At 28.7% G+C, this 21,269-nt stretch overlaps 2 protein-coding genes across 5 annotated transcripts in view; both read left to right on the top strand.

Moving 5' to 3' along the window:
- The window catches only part of Daam (disheveled-associated activator of morphogenesis-like protein), a 58,991-nt gene that overhangs the window by 11,022 nt on the left and 26,700 nt on the right, over positions 1 to 21,269 (top strand). Inside the window, exons 1-2 of one of the 4 annotated variants that reach the window (XM_083056538.1) lie at positions 16,253 to 16,623; positions 17,398 to 17,623. The exons of 1 other annotated variant lie outside the window; for it this stretch is intronic. In XM_083056538.1, the coding sequence (XP_082912664.1) occupies positions 17,585 to 17,623 (39 nt within the window). In that variant the 5' untranslated portion in view covers positions 16,253 to 16,623; positions 17,398 to 17,584. Of the gene's footprint in view, positions 1 to 16,252; positions 16,624 to 17,397; positions 17,624 to 21,269 lie in introns of those variants that run through there. 2 more of the 4 variants (XM_083056544.1, XM_083056549.1) reach the window with 2 other exon arrangements.
- Positions 12,935 to 13,884, top strand: LOC145947445 (protein GVQW3-like). Its single transcript, XM_083057222.1, has one exon. It carries the CDS (start codon positions 13,441 to 13,443, stop codon positions 13,882 to 13,884), a length of 444 nt encoding a protein of 147 aa, XP_082913348.1. The 5' UTR covers positions 12,935 to 13,440.

Genomic DNA, 21,269 nt, shown 5'->3' with positions numbered 1-21,269 from the left:
CGTCCTGCGCAAAATTTGTCGGAGATTCCCTTTGGCTGTCTCGGTGTTCGGTTCACCACGTGGATGTCTCTCGCGTGTGAAAATTTAGTGTGGAAACGTGCGGGAAATATCTTGCAAAACTCTATGTTTTCGTAATATCCATATCAATATATACAGTTTCGATCGAATGAAACATAGCTGTACGTCGCCGAAAATAATCGTTCGATTTTTTCGTACGAAAAGAAGTCTATAATGCATAGTGATAAATGTAATTATTAAGTGATGTAATGTGCAAATTCGTAACGGTGTGATTACGATCTAAAATAAATTCCAATTCGCATGAAGAGTAGCTAAATAAAATTATTGTTTACGAATGATATATGTATGTGTTGTTAGTTCTTAAACAAAATAGTATGAATTATGACATTAATGATTATTGTTTAAAGTGCACTTGATTAAATACTATGCGATGTAGTTAAAGACGGAAACTTAAAGGTACAGTATGTTGAAGATATAATATTATAATATAAGATATAAGTACTTTAGAATTTTCTGATTGTTAAAAAGAGAGAAAGATAGAAATATGCATTAAAAAATTTTGATAACAATATCAATGTATTAAAAATATCAGTATGCTATTTGCTTGAAATAGTAGCTTTACTATATTACATGTATCAATGAAATATTATGGTTTTTATGGTTTTTTTAACTTTCACGATATAATATCAGTATTTTGTCATCATTATCGTAAAATACTACATAAATACTACATAATAAATAAATAAAAATAGTTTTTTCATAAACATAAATATTCTTTCGTTTGTTTATTTTAGTTATAGTTATAAAATGTTGTATTGCACGAATAAATCAACTTCGTTTTCGTCGCTTTATTGCTTTGAGGACAATATTAAAACATTATGATTGTGATATTTCTATACATATTCCATCGAGTCAAGAGCACACAAGATTTTAAATACAAAGTTGAAGTATAGAGATTCGACAGAAAAACTTCGAATTCTGGCGATAGTTGGTTTATTATTTTTATTTTTTACTCATATTGTATATATGTATATAGAAAAAGTGTGTAATTTGTAACTAGCAGCTAGCAGTTACATATTCTTTTTTAAAAATAATTATGCGTTTTCTTTACACCAATCGATTTCCCTCATTATTTTGTGCATAAAAGTATTAAGGTAAAATCATCGGAAAATGAATATTTTACGAGATATTTCGTAGTTTATGTAAAATTATAATTAAAGTATAAAATATCTTGTAAACTTTATATTTTTTGATCATCTTGCCCTTGTAACTTTTTATACCGAAAATTGCGAGAAATCGATTTATATAAAAAAATATAGTGGTTCCATTTAGAAAAACATAAATGATCTATAAATAATTTTGAAAAGTGCCTTTTAGAAAAAAGTCAGTCGCACAATCTCACTCTTCAAATTAAACTTTTGTTTCAAACAGTTGTGGTACAATCAGAAATAAAAAAGTTATTTGAGGCGTAATAGTTAAAGGAAACACTCTGTATATACCTATGTATGCAAAGTGGTCCACATAACATTAATAGTTTAATATTTTAAGATGCGCGATCAATTTTAATCATTCTGGTCTCGAATTTTATAGCTCTCAGGGACCTTTAAATCTATGTTAAGATTGATCCTTTTCCGATCCTTCTGAAAAGTAAAGCGGGAGGGCAACCTTTTAAAATTTCCAATGGGTATCTATGTAAAATCAATCCGTAATCTATTTTAATTTCCGTAATCTACGGATAGAAGGCAAGCAACTTTCATATCATTTCCAAAACATTTTTTCTTAAAACCATTCCTTTAAAAGTTACAAGCGTTTAAAATTCGAAGATAGATGACTTTTTAAATTTAATCAGAATTGATCAAAAATAAAAATATAAAAGGCAAAATAATATGTACAAAATAATAATGCATAATATCATATACATAGTATTTCATACATACTATATGATGTTAGTAATCTTCGTCCATGTTATCCTGAAAGAGACCTTTTGTAATATTACTTCGCGATTGTTGATATAAAAACATATTTTTCTCGTTGTGAAAATCACAAGAATTGAGAAAATTTATTAAGAAATGTAATATCAGAAGAATCTTTGAATCATCAATACTGAAAAAGTGTTCTCTCATGCAATATCAAGAGACATGATAGTATCTCGCATTAAATAACTTACGTGCAGTGAAAAAAGTTTTTTATAAAACTCTTTCATAAAAATGTTTCATTATTAAAAATTTCTTGCATTAAAAACATATATCCTGAAATATTCTTTTTTTACTTTACATCAGGAAGGATGTGAGATTTTCTCATTAAACAAAATTTTAATATTGTAAAAATTTATGTTAAAATTATGATATATAACTAATTGTTTTAAAAATCATTGACACGATAAATTTTTTTTCGATGCATGAAATCGACAAACTTTTTTTTTCATACTGTTTGTATTGAAACTCTAAACAATTCCATGTGCAATGTTTCTAATATCAAAAAGCAGTAAATTATTTTTTTTTAATAAATTTATTTGTTAAAGTATACTTGCTTTATGTCATATTCTATATATGCGTGAAAGCATTTCATAAAAGCTGTAAAACATATTTTTTATCGTAGTAAATGATTTGCTATGAAAGGTTAATTGCTTTGAATTTATTCAATCAAACATTATAGCTGTTGCATCGTTGGACAGATTTGCCGACTTTTTTAATTTTTTACTTTTTTAAGCGAACTCAGAATTATAAATCGGATCATAACGTAACCGGATTTTCTGCAATTCTCTCTCTTTCTTCGTCACATTTGGGTCGACCTCAAATATAGAAAATCTTGGGAATGTATTATAGCAAGCAGAGGGGCAGTGCAACGGGATAGTTACAAGTCATGTAGCGAATATCGAATACTTGCCAAAACTTTTTTGGGTCGCTTTGTCAAAACAAATTTAGGAGGGGGCAGAAAAAGATCGATTTTTAACTGATAATAGCTTTTATATAAACACTGCATAGAACAATGTATAAAATTATTATGACAAATAAAAAATTTGAAAATTTATAATTATATATAATTATATTATTAACAATTAATTAGAAAGTATATGAATGAAAGATTTATAATTTCTTTTATACAATATACCTTTTATGTAATATTATTATTATGTGTCCCATTTTAATCGATCATCCCCAAAAACTTTTTTATTTTTGATTGTACAACAAAATGTTTCAAATAAAAGTTGTTCGATTTAAAGAGGGACAGAAGATTGCGCTTCTGACTTTTTTCTAAAGGGCGCTTTTCAAGGTCATTTGAAGGTCATTTCTGTTTTTTTAAAAATCAAACCACTATATTTTTTTATATAAATCGATTTTTCGCAATTTTCGGCATAAAAAGTTACAACGGCAAGATGGCCAAAAAATAAATAGTTTACGAGATATTTTATACTTAAATTTGACATAATTTTACATAAACTATGAAATATCTCGTTAAAATATTCATTTTTTGACGATCTTAGCTCAATATCTTTTATGCATAACATAATGAAAGAAATTAATTAGTAAAAAAAGAAAAAAAACACATTGTTGTTTGTAAGAAAAAGTATGTGTTGCTAGTTGCAATTTACATACTTTTTCTTGAAAACAACATGTGTTTTCTTTATACCAATTAAAAAAAAATTTTTTTTATTTATTATTTTATACATAAAAGTATTAAGATAAGATCATCGGAAAAATGAATATTTTACGAGATATTTCATAGTTTATGTAAAATTATGTCAAATTTAAGTATAAAATATCTCGTAAATTATATAGGGTAGGTAGTCCAACAATGAACCATTGGTACACTATGAACCATTGCGATATTTCGTAAATGTGACTTTGCCAGATTGTGCTATTGTCATGCAACGACTCGCATTTGAACCCCTTCTCGACTCCCCAAACGGTTGGCAAATCACGTGAAGAATGACCATGTGAGGTCACGTTTTGTGAATTTTGGGTAAAACACTAAATTTTTTTATAAGCTTTACGCATTTTTTATGTTTTTGTTGTAATATCTATAATTTTTTTCATTATTCTATAGTTTTGTATGTATATTTGGCTTTATAATTTTGTAAGCAACTTTTTTCTATTCTATTATTTTATCATATTATTTTAGAGATTATTGTAAAAAAGATTATGTAGTCTACAATAAGCCATTTTGATGTGGTAAACAATGAACCGGGTTTTCATTGTTAAGAACAGTTTATTTATTTTTTTTGTAACTGACTAGTTGGTACAATAAATAATAATCTAAAAAAATTTAAGAAAAAATCTGATTAAAAATAATAAAAATATTAAAAATTTGATTGTAAACTTCAAATAATAAAAACAACATAATTAAGTTAGCTTTCATATCATACCATCCTAATCTTATTTATTATGTCTTATAATTACCCCTTCCCTAAATAAACATTTTAAAACATAGTAAAACTAAAATAATTCTAACAATTCGCAGTATAACATATGTGGTTCATTGTTTACACACCCCTGTACACAATGAAACATTTTTTAAAATAAATTGAAATTGGTTAAACTTAAAAAATAACTTATGAGTTACCTTCTACATTATGTAGCCAACTAAATTACATAAACTGTATGCAAAAATATAGGTCTCCAACTCAATAATTGAAAAAGATATAAGCCTCTGAAATTTATATGGTTCATTGTTGGACTACCTACCCTACATATATTCATTTTTTGACCATCTTATCCTTATAACTTTTTATGCCAAAAATGTAAATCGTAAAGATTTATTTATGATATATTTTCAAGTTAAAGGAATTTAAGAAAATAATTCAAATATATTGAATATATGTTTATAAAATAAATGTTCGAAAAATAAAACAACCTAATTTTTAATTTAACTATTTGGCTTGATTTATATTGAAAGAAATTACAATGCAACATATAATATGCTTGATTTGAGGAAATATTAAAACAACAGTATATTATTTAAAAAATTATTTAAATTTTAATTTTAACACAAAGTGAATACTTATAATAGCAATTTTATGTATTAAAAATAAGTAAATGGTGTACTTAAATGCGAATAGCAAAAATTTTTCGGAAATTTTTTATTGCTTTGAGATTGCGTGAATAATTATATCAAAATGTCGCACTTTGAATAGAATTCGATCTATCATTTTTGTCGGTTATACATTGATAACGTTTTGTCGTATTTAATGTTCATGTATTATATAAATAGGTCATATGGGCTGTTTTTGCGACAGAATCAAAATGCTTCATTTCATTGAATGAAATTGAATGAAATTTCAGATTCGACTAATCACAGCGCAGGATTATTTTAATCTGGATCATTTTGATTTTGTCGCGAAAGCAGCCATGTATGTATAAATAGAACAGTTGTGTATATGTATATGTATACACATATATACCTATGTAGAACTCTTTTCTTAATAATCTATTAATAAAATGAATAATATCAATTTAACTCTTTGTTATATATTAAATATGTAGGAATAAATAAGACATAGATATTTTCTATACGTATAACTACTTGAACTCGTAAATTCATAAAAACCATTCATAAACAAATATTTTTTTTACACAATTAGATTTTAGCATCTCATTATTCTATAATTTATCACAAACATATCAAATTCAGAAAAGGTCAATTTGATTCAATATATTCATCAAATAATTTTATTTAAAAAAACTTTATTAAAAAAAAAATATATATATATTATAGTAGATATTTTGGCATATATTTTTTAAAACAAATATTTAATTTTAATTTGCGCCAATCTTCTCAATCTTCTCAATCTTCTCAATTGTTATGAAAAAAATAATGATAAAATTTCTATAAATGCATACAGTTATATAGATATATATTTATATTCTCTCATAGTGACGGATTAGCTATTAAAAATTATTTAAAAAATATTGAAAACTTAAATTATGTACTACAGGCATAGCATTGAGAAGATTGATATAATAATAAAATATATAGATTTTTAGATCGGCTAGGATAAGTGCAATAATTAGAGCACTGGTCGACTTAATAACGCGAATAATCTAATCGAATATTTGATCGAGAAGACGAGTGTTTACGAGACATCTCTAGGTGTGGTATAAATGCATTCATATATTCCTCATATGCCGTACTAGGTTAGTAGGACCAGCATTTTCACGATTCTTGTTGTACTAACATAAGCTTCGCCAATCTGGGCAAGCGGCGCTCTTGTTGCATTCCGATTGCGATTCGATTGTAGAAACTTCATGCATGAGGGCGCACTACTTACTTCTCGTGAGTATTCGCAGTGTAGTTTTTCTGCCGCACTAACACCAGTTGGAAGCGATGATAGGCTGCAATAGCCGTATTAAAACGAACGCTGATAAGCGATCGGCCGGCAAATTTGTCACAGTCATGCGAGCCAGCATATTATCTTTACTGACAAGCCTTGCCGCGATAATAAATTGACGTCTTGTGTCCGCCGTTCCAGAAGTAGTTGTAAATGTGGAACTCGTTTGTGCTGACTTGAAGCGCTTTTGGCATACTTCTACGGCGATAAGGAGATTGCACATTCCACATCGCTTAAGCCTGAAGGAGACATCTAACTCGCGTGGAATGATCGAGTTGCGCAATAGATCTAGGCAATGGAAGAAGTGTTACGCGCGAGAAGTAGTACTGCTGGTTTACTTTTACAAAAAAATTTTAATATCAGTAATAAAATAGATTAAGGTTAGTGATTTTGCTTTAATAATAATGAAACAAAAAAATTGTTACGTTATTTATAACGACTAAAAGTCTATAAAGTCCATGAAATTTTTGCTCTCTTTCTGTTATCCCTTTTTATAGAATAAAATAAATTATTTAAAAATAAATTATTTTAGTTTACAAAAAAATATTTTTTAAAATTATTTTAAACCAGACGAGGCGTTTCTTATAGATTTTTGGATGCTGAAAATGATGCTGGAAACCAATTTTCACCAGCACGTCAGGTTTCCTCACCCAAGAAAGTAAAATAATTACAATTTTCTTATCGATTAGGTTAGGGTTAGGGGTTAGATTAGGTTAGCTCATAATACGACATAATGCTAAAAAACTGTAATTATTTAACTATCTTGATTTTTCGTTAACAATGTTATTACAAATTTCACCTTGTAAAAATAGCTCTGTGTAATAGTTTGAATATGTACGCGACCAATTTTACATTGTACTTTTAATTATTGACTATATAATTTAAGATCTGCGGTTGCATATGTTGCCGGTCTGAAAAATGTTGCGATTAAATGTATCACACAGTGTTTTATCACTGAATCCCCGATTCATCGTTTCCTGGCTCACCAACCTTGGAAAGATGCAATTGGAAACGGACGGATGATAAGAATTAAAACAAAAGATATGCTTCTTCTTCGGACCGAACGATTTACGGTGACTTCGTTTATTACTCCTAATTTATATTGTAAAGATTATTAAATATGCGCTGAAGATGGGTTCCCCTAAGAGGGGTTCGAAACGTCCGCGATAATTTTTAATATTTAATTTAACAAGCGTCAATTAGTTTCGTTAAAAAATTTTTAGAATAAATTTCACAATGCTATCTCAATGTGTTGTATTATATTAAATTCTGCGCCCTATATATATATACCAACAGCGCCAGGCTCATACTGCCATTTATTTTTTCATTTATATTTTTTTTGTTGTAAAAGTTTAAAAAATGTATCGTTTCAAAATATTTTAACTTTTAGTGAACGAAATTGAATTAATTAATAAAACAAAGAGGGATTCTACATTTGGAGATTTTAACAGTCCTCAAAATATTTGTATTTTTTTAAGGATTATTTTTATATTATACTATTATTTACCCTTTATGCATAACTTCTCTATAAAATATATGTATATTTTTCTATGAAAGAGAGCACAATATTATATTAGAACTATTCATATGATAAGCAAATAATTAGAATATTTTTATCCTGTACAAAATCTTGACAAATTTTAAAAAATATATAAGCTATTCGAAAACGGTGCAAATATTCATGACGAATGTCCAATTACGTGTCAAGAAATTATAATTAGTCGCCTTCTTTATATGATCAGTCGCATACCATCTCCTGTTCATGTCTAGCGAATTAAAATGCGTCCCATATGAGACCATAGCACCGTTAACATGTGTGCGTGTGTGTCTATCTATTAAATTTATTCTAAAACGCACCTCTCGGGTTAGTATGTCACGATTCGTCGTCAGATATATGCAAAGCATGTTGATTTCTGGAAAGGTCATAGCTCGTCTGATCAATAGCTTTTTCTTGAATTGAAGAATTAACAAGTTATTAACTATTTAATGTTTTAAACAAAAACGTGAACAATATTTTATAAGAATCATTAATTTTAAACATCTTAATTTATAATTTTAGGACGTGTTATTTTACAACTCATAAAATCAGCAGATTTTTGTACATAAAACATTTCATTATATTATTTAATATATAAAAATATTGTTAAATAAAATAAAAAATATAATAATATACATTATACATATCATGTACAACATAATGAATGTGAAATAAATATAAATGCATGGCACAATACTCCAGGGAGTGAATGTACTAATGAATAAAAAAAATGTTATTTGAATATGTAGTCATATACGTATAATTTCTGATTTATAAAAATAAAAAAAATGCATGATCGTATTTTCTTGTTATAGTTCAAACATTTTTAAACAACTTCTTTCTAGATTAATAGATAGAATGAGTGGACCCATAGCAAAGCCATTACAATTTCTCCGTTTAAATTCATTAGATTTTTATTTTTAGATTTATTCAAAATCTATATGCTTACAATATCATAAATTTAATTATAATTAAAGTTAACAAAATACCAATTTCAGAATTAATTACAATATACAATCAAACTAAAAATAAAAGTAAAACTGAAAATAAATAAATAAACTATATCAAATCTATGTTGAATCAAATTAAAAAAAAAAAAAAAAAAAAAAAGAGAAACAATTGTTAGATATTTATATAACCTTTAAACATTGCACTTCAAAACAAAATCAATCGACCTGAGGAAATATAACAAAAACGAATCTAAGTCCTTGTATTAAGATTAAAATTAAAATTTTGTTATTATTTCATATTATTCAAGATAATAATTCAAAATATTTAAAATTAAAATTTGCAAGTTATTATTGGGAATTGTTAAAATAATTTATAAATTTATAGAAAAATATAATGTCTATATAATAGTATATGTAGACTCTACATCAAACTTCAATCATCAAAGTTTACATTATATTTTTGAAAACACCAACATTTGTTCCGGTCTCGTTAGAGCTTTACAAATATGTTTGTAGTTGAATAGTGTAAAATATGTCAAAAGTGTGTAATGCGTGAAAAGGACGTTGTGCGATTAGGAAAACGGTATAACACGAACGAGAATGGAATGACAAAGTAATCCATGAATGAACTTATACGCAGTTGCGAACGTACCCACGCTGAATACCAGACGAGCTGCGATGTCATAGCTATGGATTCTATCTATAGAAGACTTCGCGTTAGAATATAGGTAATAACGCTTAACGGGACATAAAATATAAATAGCTAATATTCCAGGAACGACATGTGAATTTCTAAATGGTCTTCCTTGACACTAAGGAATAAGTAAGAATGAAGTGGAAGCTGCACTAAAAAATTAAAAAAAATGCTAAAATCTAATTCATGCGCAGACATAATTAGATTTGATTACACTATATCTTGAATATTTCCACTATTTTCTAATCGACTGTGCATCCATCAATAATCAACCTACATTAACATTCTTTCAATTTAGACATGATAATGACAGATCGTTCTGTTACATATCGCGGACCTACTGAAGTCGCAAAAGCGAAATAGAGAACGATATATCGCTGTGAAGCATAGAAAGGCAAGATACAACATAACGGGTCTTCTTTAGTAAGTCGATACGTGCAATAGTTGACATCGATTAAGACGCTGTGAAAAATGCATTTATACGTGTACAACATTAGTGTACGGCATTATTAATGCCTTCTAACCTGAAGATAATCGCATCCGAGTCAAAAATAGCATAGCTAAACATATCGCGTCTAGTTATTTATATATTATGATTATAGATTTTTAAAGGAACTGGCAACGTTGTTTTGCTATCAGTTTGACAGCTTTAAGGGCCAATTTCACCAACGTTGGTTAACTTTATAACCTCCGGTTAAACTATATCTTTGTCTCTTTTTAGATATGTTTATAATAAAGAGATAAAGATAGTTTAACCGGAGGTTAAAGTTAACCGACGTTGGTCCAAAGTGTTTGTAAAAGATGATTTATTCATAGATATAAAAATTGGATTAGTTACTGATAGATCTAAATTCATAGATTATTAGATTATTTATTATCTTATTTATTATTATTTATTGTTATTAAATATTCTATAATTTATTATTATCTAATCTATGAATTTATATATCTATAAATAAATAATCTAATTTATATCTGAATTTATGATCTGAATATATGAATTATATTTATGAATTTATCACATAATAATTATTTATCATTCAAATAATTAGTACGTCTTCTATTTCTTTTCTCTCCTTATATTTCCAGACAATATCCCGTGATTTAATCTTCTACAAACATTTAAAGCTCCGAAACAACGTTTCTTTAAGAACCTACAGTCATGATGCATAAATAACTATAGACACGTTGTGTCTAGCTATTTTTGACTCGAGCGCAGCTATCTTCAGGTGGGAAGGTATTAATGACGCCGTCTGTACATTTATAATTTATAGTATTCTCTATAATGTCTGACATTTCGTTTCTCGTCGTAATTTCTCACTGAAAAACGAGATATTAAAAGGGAAAAGATCCGGCGATGATAAAAAAAAATCGACCACCGATTTTGATGTTTTATCAGTATTTATCGTGACTTCTTTGATCGAATCATCATAAATCATTTACAGATGGTTTCTTCAGTATTACACGCAATGCTGGTGTTCTATGCTTTTACCGGGACTGACAAATCATTGTATGTAAATGATGATGTCGATGCGGATGTTAAACTTGCAAATCGTCAGCGAGACATGTCACGAACAGATATGAATTCACGATAGTCATTGCCGAGCGAATAGGTTATGAGGACTCGTGAATACTTATATTACGTATTCTTGAAATTCTTTTTATATTTATGCGATTTCCGGAGTATCTAATTTTATTATTGTAATGTGAAATTAAAATATGTCTGAAAAAAATTTGCATGTACAAAATATGATATAATGGATCAATAACTGATAATTTCAGAAAAAAGATATCTAGATATGAAAAAAATAATAAAAAATATATTGTAAAATAAAGCTTTTCATTCAATGTTTCATTTTTCAGAAAATCGATCATTAAAGAAAATTGAGAAATTAATAATTATTATTTCCAAATTATTACTTGTATTCTAAACTATTATATTTGTACAATTCTTAATTATTTTGTATAAATAATGGAACATATTTCAACATAAATAAAGTAAATCTTTTAAATAAAAATTAAACACTTTTTATTAAAAAAATGTAAAAAATAATTAATAAATAAATTAAATGACTTGTATTTAATATCACACAATTATCTTTAAAAAAATTAGTTTTGCTATTTATATGTATTTATAATTATCGAATTAGACATGCTTGCGTTCGAGTTTTGTAAAGATACTTGAAATTTGCGTCTCTCATTCTCATGCTAGATTCCGGAAATACGATAAAAAAGTAGCCTTTTCTGCGGAAGCGCGGAAAGTTTCTCTCGTTTGTTTTCACCAACGATGTATGCCAAGTAACATTAATGCTGAGTGTCCCGCAGCTTTAAAGCATTATATACATTCTTGCGATAAAGCGAGTAAACGAGCCAATGCAATCGATTAATTTCAACGCCATAGCAAATAGTCTTGCGCGAGTGTCTCTATCCATTCGAATGAAAGGCAAAGATGCGATAAAGAAGCGAATGTCAGTGACATGACAATTTAATTTTATATGTCATACATATGAGAAAGGGAGATATATTATTAGATAACGATAACAAAGAATAAAAGTTTATTTTTAAAGTACGCTATATAACCCAAAGGCAGGGTTGAAGGCGGCGTTTGGTTCCATCTGGAGCCAATTTATAAAAAAAAAAAAAAAAAATGGCGCTGTGAATTTGCCATAGGAAATTATTCGTTGTTTACAAATCCATGCTTATTAATTTAGCTTTGCTATTAGTTTGATGCATTTACTCATTTTAATCCGGGCACAGCACTTGCCGTCATCATTAACAATCCTGAAGATATTACGGATTACCATAATAGAACATGGTTCGAGATAGATGTAACAATCTGGTAAAGGAGACGGGCAATAAACTTGACTCCTCTGTCTCGTCCTTTTACCTTTGCAGAAGGAATGGTACAGAGAAGGAGAAATAAATTCTGACGGTCATACGTTTTGTTTTTCCTTCTGAAAAACCAGTCGTTGCGCATCAGCGACGAAGAGACAAGAGTGCATGTCACCGCGGAGCGAGCAAGGACGAACACTTTTTGTCGAGCGTCACACACCAATGATGACAACGACACGGAGCACAAATGTTTCGGGTCTGAAGATTCAAGAGAGGCTCACGCGAGAGGCTCTCTGTTTTACACGCATGGCACGCATACGTATGCGCATGCGTGCGAGCGATCAGCTGGGCTGTGATTTTATTTTGTTATCTTTGCTAATCAGGTGCGCTTGGCACTCAAGCTGCGTTTGAATTTTAATATATTTCTAGCTAAAAAATAAAAATAAAAATTTTATATTTATGGATATTTTTACTACAGATTGCGCTTTTTATCCAATTATATCACTGTTGATAATAAAATTGTTTCAAATATTGAAGAAAATGTCTTTTCCAAAAACAAGTAAAAATTAAAATCTGTATAAATGATCTAGAAAATCGATATCCCCAAAAAAGTCTCATAACTCGGAAAGTACTTAATAAAAAATAACTCAATTATAGTGTTTTGGGAAGCTCTCGAGATAAGCTACAAGAATATGTAATGAAAAATATTTAAATAATTTCCATTTAAAAAAACATTAATGACCTTGACCTGACTTTGACAAGGTCACGCAAGGTCAAGTCCATATTTCCATCATGTGCCCACCTTCAAGCCATGCAACTTTCGTTGGAAAAATTTTTCCATAAAATCATCGGTTCGCGAGATAATCGACTATATCACTTAAAAAGAAGCACCCTGTATATATACGAGGGTGGTTTGAAAAGTCCGTGCAAAGTCAGAGAGATGGCACCACTGGTGCGTATCGGGGTTATTTTTAGTTAGTAGCATCTCTTGGAAGAACACACACCAAGTTTCAGCCAGATCGGTCTATTTCTCTGTGTTTGGCGTTCGTTTGAATCGAGAAAGTCGAGTGATTTCCAAAAAATGGATGAAAGAGAATTTCGTGTGTTGATAAAACATTACTTTATGAAAGGCAAATCGCCTCAGAAGACTAAGGAGAAGCTTGATAAACATTATGGTGAATCTGCACCTTCGATTAGAACAGTTTATAAGTGGTTTCAAAATTTTCGGAGTGGCCATATGAGCACAAGTGACGCTGAACGTTCTGGACGCCCTATTGAGGTCACTCCAGAAATCATTGATAAAATCCATGATATGATGATGGATGATAGAAGAGTGAAGGTGCGCGAGATTGCTAGTGCTGTGGGCATCTCGAGTGAACGGGTACATAATATTTTGCATCAACATTTGGGCATGAAAAAGCTATCCGCAAGATGGGTGCCGCGATTGCTCACAGTTGACAACAAACGAAATCGTGTGAGGTGTTCCAAGGACGGTTTGCAGCTGTTTCAGCGGAATCCACTTTAAGCGTCGTTTCGTCACTGTGGACGAAACATGGATACACCACTACACGCCTGAGACCAAGGAACAGTCCAAACAATGGGTTGCCAGCGGGGAGTCTGCACCAAAGAAGGCGAAGACCGTTCTTTCGGCCGGGAAAGTTATGGCGACTGTCTTTTGGGATTCGCAAGGAATAATCCTCATCGACTATTTGGAAAAGGGCAAAACTATTACAGGTGCATATTATTCATCGTTATTGGACCGTTTGAAAACCGAGCTGCAAGAAAAACGTCCACGATTGGCCCACAAAAAAGTCCTTTTCCATCACGACAATACACCAGCTCACTCATCTGTAGTTGTAGCCGCAAAATTGATGGAATTAAGGTTCCAACTCGTTCCGCATCCCCCCTATTTTCCAGATTTGGCTCCCTCGGACTACTACTTGTTCCCCAATATGAAGAAATGGCTGGGGGGAAAGAGATTTTATTCAAATGAGGAGGTGATTGCGGAAACGAATGCCTATTTTGCAGAGTTGGACCAATCTTATTATTTGGAAGGGATCAACAAACTGGAGCAGCGTTGGACGAAGTGTATAAGCCTAAAAGGAGACTACGTTGAAAAATAAAAAAAGTTTATTCCGAAAAATTAAGTAGTTTTCATTTTTGCACGGACTTTTCAAACCACCCTCGTATATTACAAATAATTAATTAATAATGTCTTTCACATTATAACACGATTTTTTTTAAGATTTTGTTTTTTCTATGAGTAGCCAGCGCGAATAATGAAGACAAAAAATATAATATATTAATATAAAAAGTTTTATGATTATTATGAGTTATGAGTATTTAATAAATCCAATATGCGACGTTAAAATTGTTATAGGCAATGAAATTAAACATCAACAAAATTTATTCCATAGCTTTCACGTGTTTTATGATGTGTTCGGTGTAGAAAATGTATAACAAGTTTTTTGCAAATGTATAGCAAATTTATGACAGATTTATGAGATGAGGACAATATAATCACAAAAATAATTTTTTCAAAGTCAATTTAAGAAATACAAGGAGAAATTCCATCATATATGTATATGTTTGTGTATATCATTTGTATAATATATGCAAAAACAAAAATTTTAAGGCTTTTCGCTTTAAGGCTAATTAAATTTTGATATATTAGATGTTTCAAAAGTGGAGGTTAATTGCTCGAGAGGTGATTGGGGACCCAAAAACAAGAAAAAAGTTGGTATGAACATATATAAATCTCTTGATTTGTTTGATTATTGAATTTATTATGTTATAATTATGTTAATCATGTTACAATACTTGTAAAAACCATTTCTTCTTTCAATTTTGCCAAAAAATTTAAAAGTTAAGTAATTTGAAATTTTAATAACATAAAAATGACGTTACCCAAAATCAATGTATTTCCGGATCTATGTTCATACCACCTTTTGTTCTTATTTTTGGGTTCACAATCACCTTCCGAACAATTAATCTCCAATTTTGAAACAGTTTGTATATGTATTAATTATTAATTATTAATATATATATATATATATATGTATATGACACATTAATATTACATGTTTTAATCATACATTAATGCATTCATTAGTAGAACGCTATATCTACATAAAAGATAATAATTAAAATATATTTGCAAGCTGTATTTTATACATATACAATATTAATTACAAGTACTTAAAAATAGATAGATTAATTTGATTAAACATATAATTTTATATCATAAGTATAATTATAAGTTTAATTGTCATATTAGTAATATTTGTTAAAAGTTAGGTTAAAAAAAGAATGATATTATTTTATTTATATAAAATAAATTATATAGAGATTTTTTCATAATAAGTTTTTTTTAGTCAACTGAAAATAATCTAAGCGAAATAATATTTTAGATATTTAAATGCACTATTGCACTTTCTTTTATGTCTCTATTCATTTGTAACTAACGATAACGATAGAAAGTTATTTAATCACAAAAGAGTTGGAGTTTTCGCGTATCTTATATGTTTTCATTAATGTTACACGTAAAAGAAAGTGCTCGAACGAGGCGATATTTCTCCTTCGGGCAAATTTTTGTACGTATATACCTATATTGGTTCGACTTTCCTCTGCTCTTATCTGCTCGCCGGCTAATGACTTTCATTTATATTCTAACCTAATATCAATCCCATCTAAATTTGATCTTCGTAGAGGATCACCGAGATTGCGCAGATGATATTCTTCCCTCGGTTTCAGATCAAGTCCGGCGCCGATCAAAGTATTCGAAGTGGCGAAGAATCCTAGCGCGCGCGCAAGTAGGCCCCCCTTCTTTCCAGTTGCCCAGTGTCGGGGGACTTCTCTGTACACCTGTGTACAGGTTAAGAGGTGTTGTGTTTTCACCTGGCAGTTCAACCTACAATCGCGAGCGAGAACGTTTCGCAGACGCGATCGTCCGCCGTCTTCGATCGCGAACCAGAGAGAAGGAAATTCGGGTCGCAAAAGTTTGTGTTCGAATTTGCGCGCGCGATCGTCTATTTTGTATTTCTTTGTCGGACTCTACGATAGTATTATATAGGATATTACACGCAAGCGTGAAATATTTTTACGAGTGAAAGAGTTTGCATTGGGAAAATTTGTTGTGATGCTAAACATTTAATTTTATTTCAACAAAGATTCAGTTTGGTTAGAAACGAATAAAAATAATTTTTTTTTTCCCGGAGAAAAACGGTGAATTTGACGAACAGAAAGAAAACAAGTCTTCCGAAAAGTTAATATTGTTGGATTATTTTCTTATAAATCGAAATACCATAGAATGATGATTAATATATTAACCTAATTAAACTAATTAATTAATGATTATATTGAACAATAAATCGATAGGAAAAAGATGACAAAATAATATTATGACAGTGATGCGATTAAAGTTTATTGAAATCACTATTTATTGTAAAACAAAATCTTGAAGTTTATTTTTAAAAAGTTTTAAAAAATTTAGTGAAGAAAAAAATTAATATGATATTGATTCTTTAAAGTTAACTAATTTTATCATTACAAAAAATCTTAAATAAAAATAAAGTTACAGACTCAAACATTATTCAATACCTTTTTTACATACATAATATAAAAAAATCTCAATTCTGAATTGAACAAAAGAGCAAAAAATTATGTTATTGAGTAGGAGAGAAAAAAGAGAAAGAGTATAATTAAATGTAAATGAAATCTATCATAGAAACCAACGTTTAGTAATTAATAAAATAAAATTAATATTTTTAATTTTGTATTAAAATTTTCGAAGTATAAGGGTAAAATATAACACATCAACTGCAAATATTACATAAAGAAGAATCACAAATCTCATCCATTCAAAAAGATGATATATGTATATTATATATAATCTTATATATACATATAGAAAAGAATATATTCTTTATAAATATATAATATATATAAAAAAGAAGAAAATCTTCTTTATATATACATATATGTATATATAAGGAAAAGAGATTTTGAACGTCACGCATAATTTCCGCAATCTTTACAGTAAATGCACTAAACTGTACGCTTTATTCTGGGACACGATGTAACTTTACTGTGCTCATCTACAAATATTTGTAATCCTCGCATACTAAGCGAGCAACTTTCGAACGAATACTCGGCATAAGACATTTCAGTTCGCGTTTCGAAAGGGCAAACGTTTGAAGAAGAGTCTAACATCGACAAAATTCAAGATGAACACCATGTTGGAGAAAATGGAAAAAATGAATCTGGTAATGTGTATAGTTCAAATATTGAACTGCGTATTATATAGATGCGTTACTAGCGAAGCTTTCTCATAAACGCGACTATCATTTTTAGTAAATGGCGATAAAACAATGATATATTGTTGCTCCCAATTAGAAGAACCGAAACACCGTTTACTTTGTGTGATTATGATTTCCTACTCATCTATCTTTGTTGAGAAGGAAAACACACAGTACGAAGGGAAACATTTGGCATCATTTAAAGGAAAAACAAAATTATTTTTATAAATTAAATTTTTCAAAATTTTAAATAAATAATTAATAATTTAATAGGTAATTAAATATTTTATTTATAATTTATAATTATATATTTAATAATTATATATTTAAGGATTTCATCAAATAGATGATTAAATATAATTTAAATAGATAATAAATTGTATGCTTTATTTAATTTCAAACAAACTTTATTTTTACATTGCTTTGATTCAAATGTACTGTCAATGTGCTTAGTTTTATTTTATATCATATAAATATGTCAGATTAAAATATAAAATATCTCGTAAATCGTTTTGGCTATGTTACCCTTATGATTTTGTATGCAGATATATAAGAAATCTATTTACATAAAATACTTAGGATAGTTCCATTAAAAAAAATCGAGTTGACCTTAAAATGATCTTGAAAAGCCCCATCTAAGGTTAAATTGATAAGGATGATAAATATATTTTTTTAAATCTTATAACTTTTGTATGAAACATTTTTTTCGAGAATGCATAGTTTTCGTAAAATTAAGAGGAACTTTTTTCGACATTTTTTGTACACCCTGTATATATAGGGTGTCTTTGAAACCATCCGTATTCATCTTTTAAAATTAAGTAAAAGTGTTTTTTTTATAAAAATCGAAAAGAATTTAATAAGTAAATCGGGCACACTAATTGCCGAATGGTAATATTTTCAACTTCCGGTTCTTTGATTACCCACTCGTTCGTCATCGGACTCTCATCGTCCTTGATTATTATTTGTGACGAAGAGTCAGAGACTTGCTGTACCGCGTAAACGTCCAACTATAAGGGTCAATATAATTCGTAGAAGCGAAGCAATTCGAGCCTTAGATGTAGATGAAATTCTTCGAGTAATCAATCCCTTCCAAAGCAAAGTAGATGCTTGTATCGCAGAGGACAGTGCTCAATTTGAATATTTCACTTGAATAAACATACTCTCACTCACCTAGAAACCTACACACCCACACACAGACACACATACACACACACATATGTACTAATGAATATAGGATCAGATATCTGCCACATCCTCGTCACTGGTCTTAGGTTACGTCAAGAGCAGTTTATTTTTCACACTTTCAAGATCACTTCAAGGTCAAATGGAGGCATTTTCAGAAAGAAATGTTTTAGACAAAAGTTTCTTATTTTTTTTTGCGTGTAATTCGAATCTAAATTACGAATTATCATGTTTCGACTTTTGGTCTGCATAGCCCATTTCCAGTCAGTACCGGAAGTTGAAAGCATTATCATTCGATAGAGTCGATTTATTTATCGAAATTTTTAGAATTTTGAAAAATCACATCTTTTTATTTTAAAATGGTTGCACGGATAGTCTCAGACATTCTGTATGTTTAGATACAAAATAGTGTGCCATTTTAATGGAAACAGTTGTATCTCTTTAAAAAACTTGACATTATAAAAAAAAAATTTCAGACAAAATTTATAAGATTTTGTAGAAGAAAAAAGTTGATAATCTTGAATTTTTTATCGAGATCATTTTTTAAGTATAAAATATCTTATAACTATTCAATTTTAAAAACGACTATATTCATATCTCATGCAACATCTTAATCTGTCATCTTTGAAAGAAAGTCGACATGTTGCAGATGCTGCTTTCTTGTTCAGCATCATTAATGGCGATATTAATTGCTTGTTATGATATTAAATGCTCCGTCTATTATTCTTTATTAATTTCAATATATATTCTAGACTGCTGTGCACTGCTTCTCTCTTTCGGTCTAGATTTTATAAATCTAATTTATCGGACATATGCATATACTGTCACAAGAGGGTCACTTTGGTTTTTGGTTTATCACTTTGCTTATATCATTCACTTAAATCATGTGTCACCTATTTTCATCTACTACTTTTGCAGGATCCGTTCGACATGTCTTATCGCAATACTAATTTTTATTTTTATTTATGTATATTTAATTTTAATTTTAATTTTAACTTAATTTGATTTATTTTTATTTTTTTTTAAATTTATATTCTTTTCTTTATATTATTATGCTATTATAATATCAGACTTTCTTTTCCTTTCTCTTTTATGTAATAAGCTTTTCCGTATATATCATTCTCATCATCATCAGAGTCCTCAGTCCGAAGACTGGTTGGACGCGATATCTCCATCCCTTTCTATCCTGGGCCAACTTATCTCCCTAAAAGTGGAGCATCCCATGTCTCTGATGTATATCATTCTAAATAAAATAAATAATTTTTGAAGACAGCACAAGAAAAGGAATCAAAATATATGCTATTTATACTTATGATGATGCATATTTTAAATTCATAATAAAGTATATACATCCTATAGTTACTGTGCTTAGCTTTTCTACTTCAATTTAATATTAATGTTGATTATCCAAGTGTTTATGTCGAATATTGTGAAGAATTAATTTATATAAAAAAATTATAATTCCATTAAAAAAAAAAAGATTAAGTTGACTTTCACATGACTTTAGTTAAAATTCAAGATCAATTTTTTTTCCATCAAAACTTTATAAATTTTATCTGAAACTTTTTTTGTGCAACATCAGGTTTAGGAGATATACAGCTGTTTCTAAAATAGGACATCTTGTATATGTAATATTATATATGTATATGAGTCTGTCATTTATTGCAAGGACAGTATATCAGATAATTAACGTTGTTTTAGGTTCTGAAAATACAATGTCATGTTTTACATTCTGAAAATGCAATATCATATTTTACGTTCTGATGATGTTTTACATCTCTTCTAGCGTTAATGTCATGTGACGCCATAGAATGCAATCAAACCAATTATTAACAAGCGCAATTCAGTATTTAATGGTTTTACTTTTAAATTATTTTTGATTGTATATAAATAATAATATGATAAAACAAGAATAAACAAATAAAAAAAAGAAAACATTTAAAATATTGCCTAACGTGTTATAATAGTAATATATTAAACTACTTACATACTTACGGATTAAAATCATCTTTATATAGTATTTATATTTGTATAAAAATGCAACAAGTTTTTAATTTTCAAAGCCAATATATTTATTAGTATTTATATACAATATATAGTATTTATATATTTATAGTATTTATATTTATATATATGATTATATTAATGGAAATTAATATAATTATACGCACATTAACATAAATATTAATATAACATACATAATTATATATTAATAAAACAAATATTAATATAAAATCTAAAATAGATAATAATATAAAATCAATTTTTGTATGTCATAAACGCAGTTATATTTTTAGCAGTTACATTTTGCTATGATATATATTCTTACTTTATTATTAATTTTTATTTTTAATGTATGATTTCATTAATTAAAGATATAAATTATATAAGAAATTCTAATAGAAAAAGAGGAAGAGAGAGTGAAAAAGAG

Source organism: Prenolepis imparis, unplaced genomic scaffold (genome assembly GCF_030444845.1).
Source record: "Prenolepis imparis isolate NDT839.2.m4 unplaced genomic scaffold, iyPreImpa1.0 SCAF_2, whole genome shotgun sequence".
NCBI lineage: Eukaryota > Metazoa > Arthropoda > Insecta > Hymenoptera > Formicidae > Prenolepis > Prenolepis imparis.
Note: the sequence above shows the minus strand (reverse complement) of the source record. Positions and strands in the feature narration are given on the sequence as shown.

What these genes read in the sequence shown, in the direction of transcription:
- LOC145947445 (XM_083057222.1), top strand. Translation starts at nt 13,441, where the DNA reads ATGGATGAAAGAGAATTTCGTGTGTTGATAAAACATTACTTTATGAAA.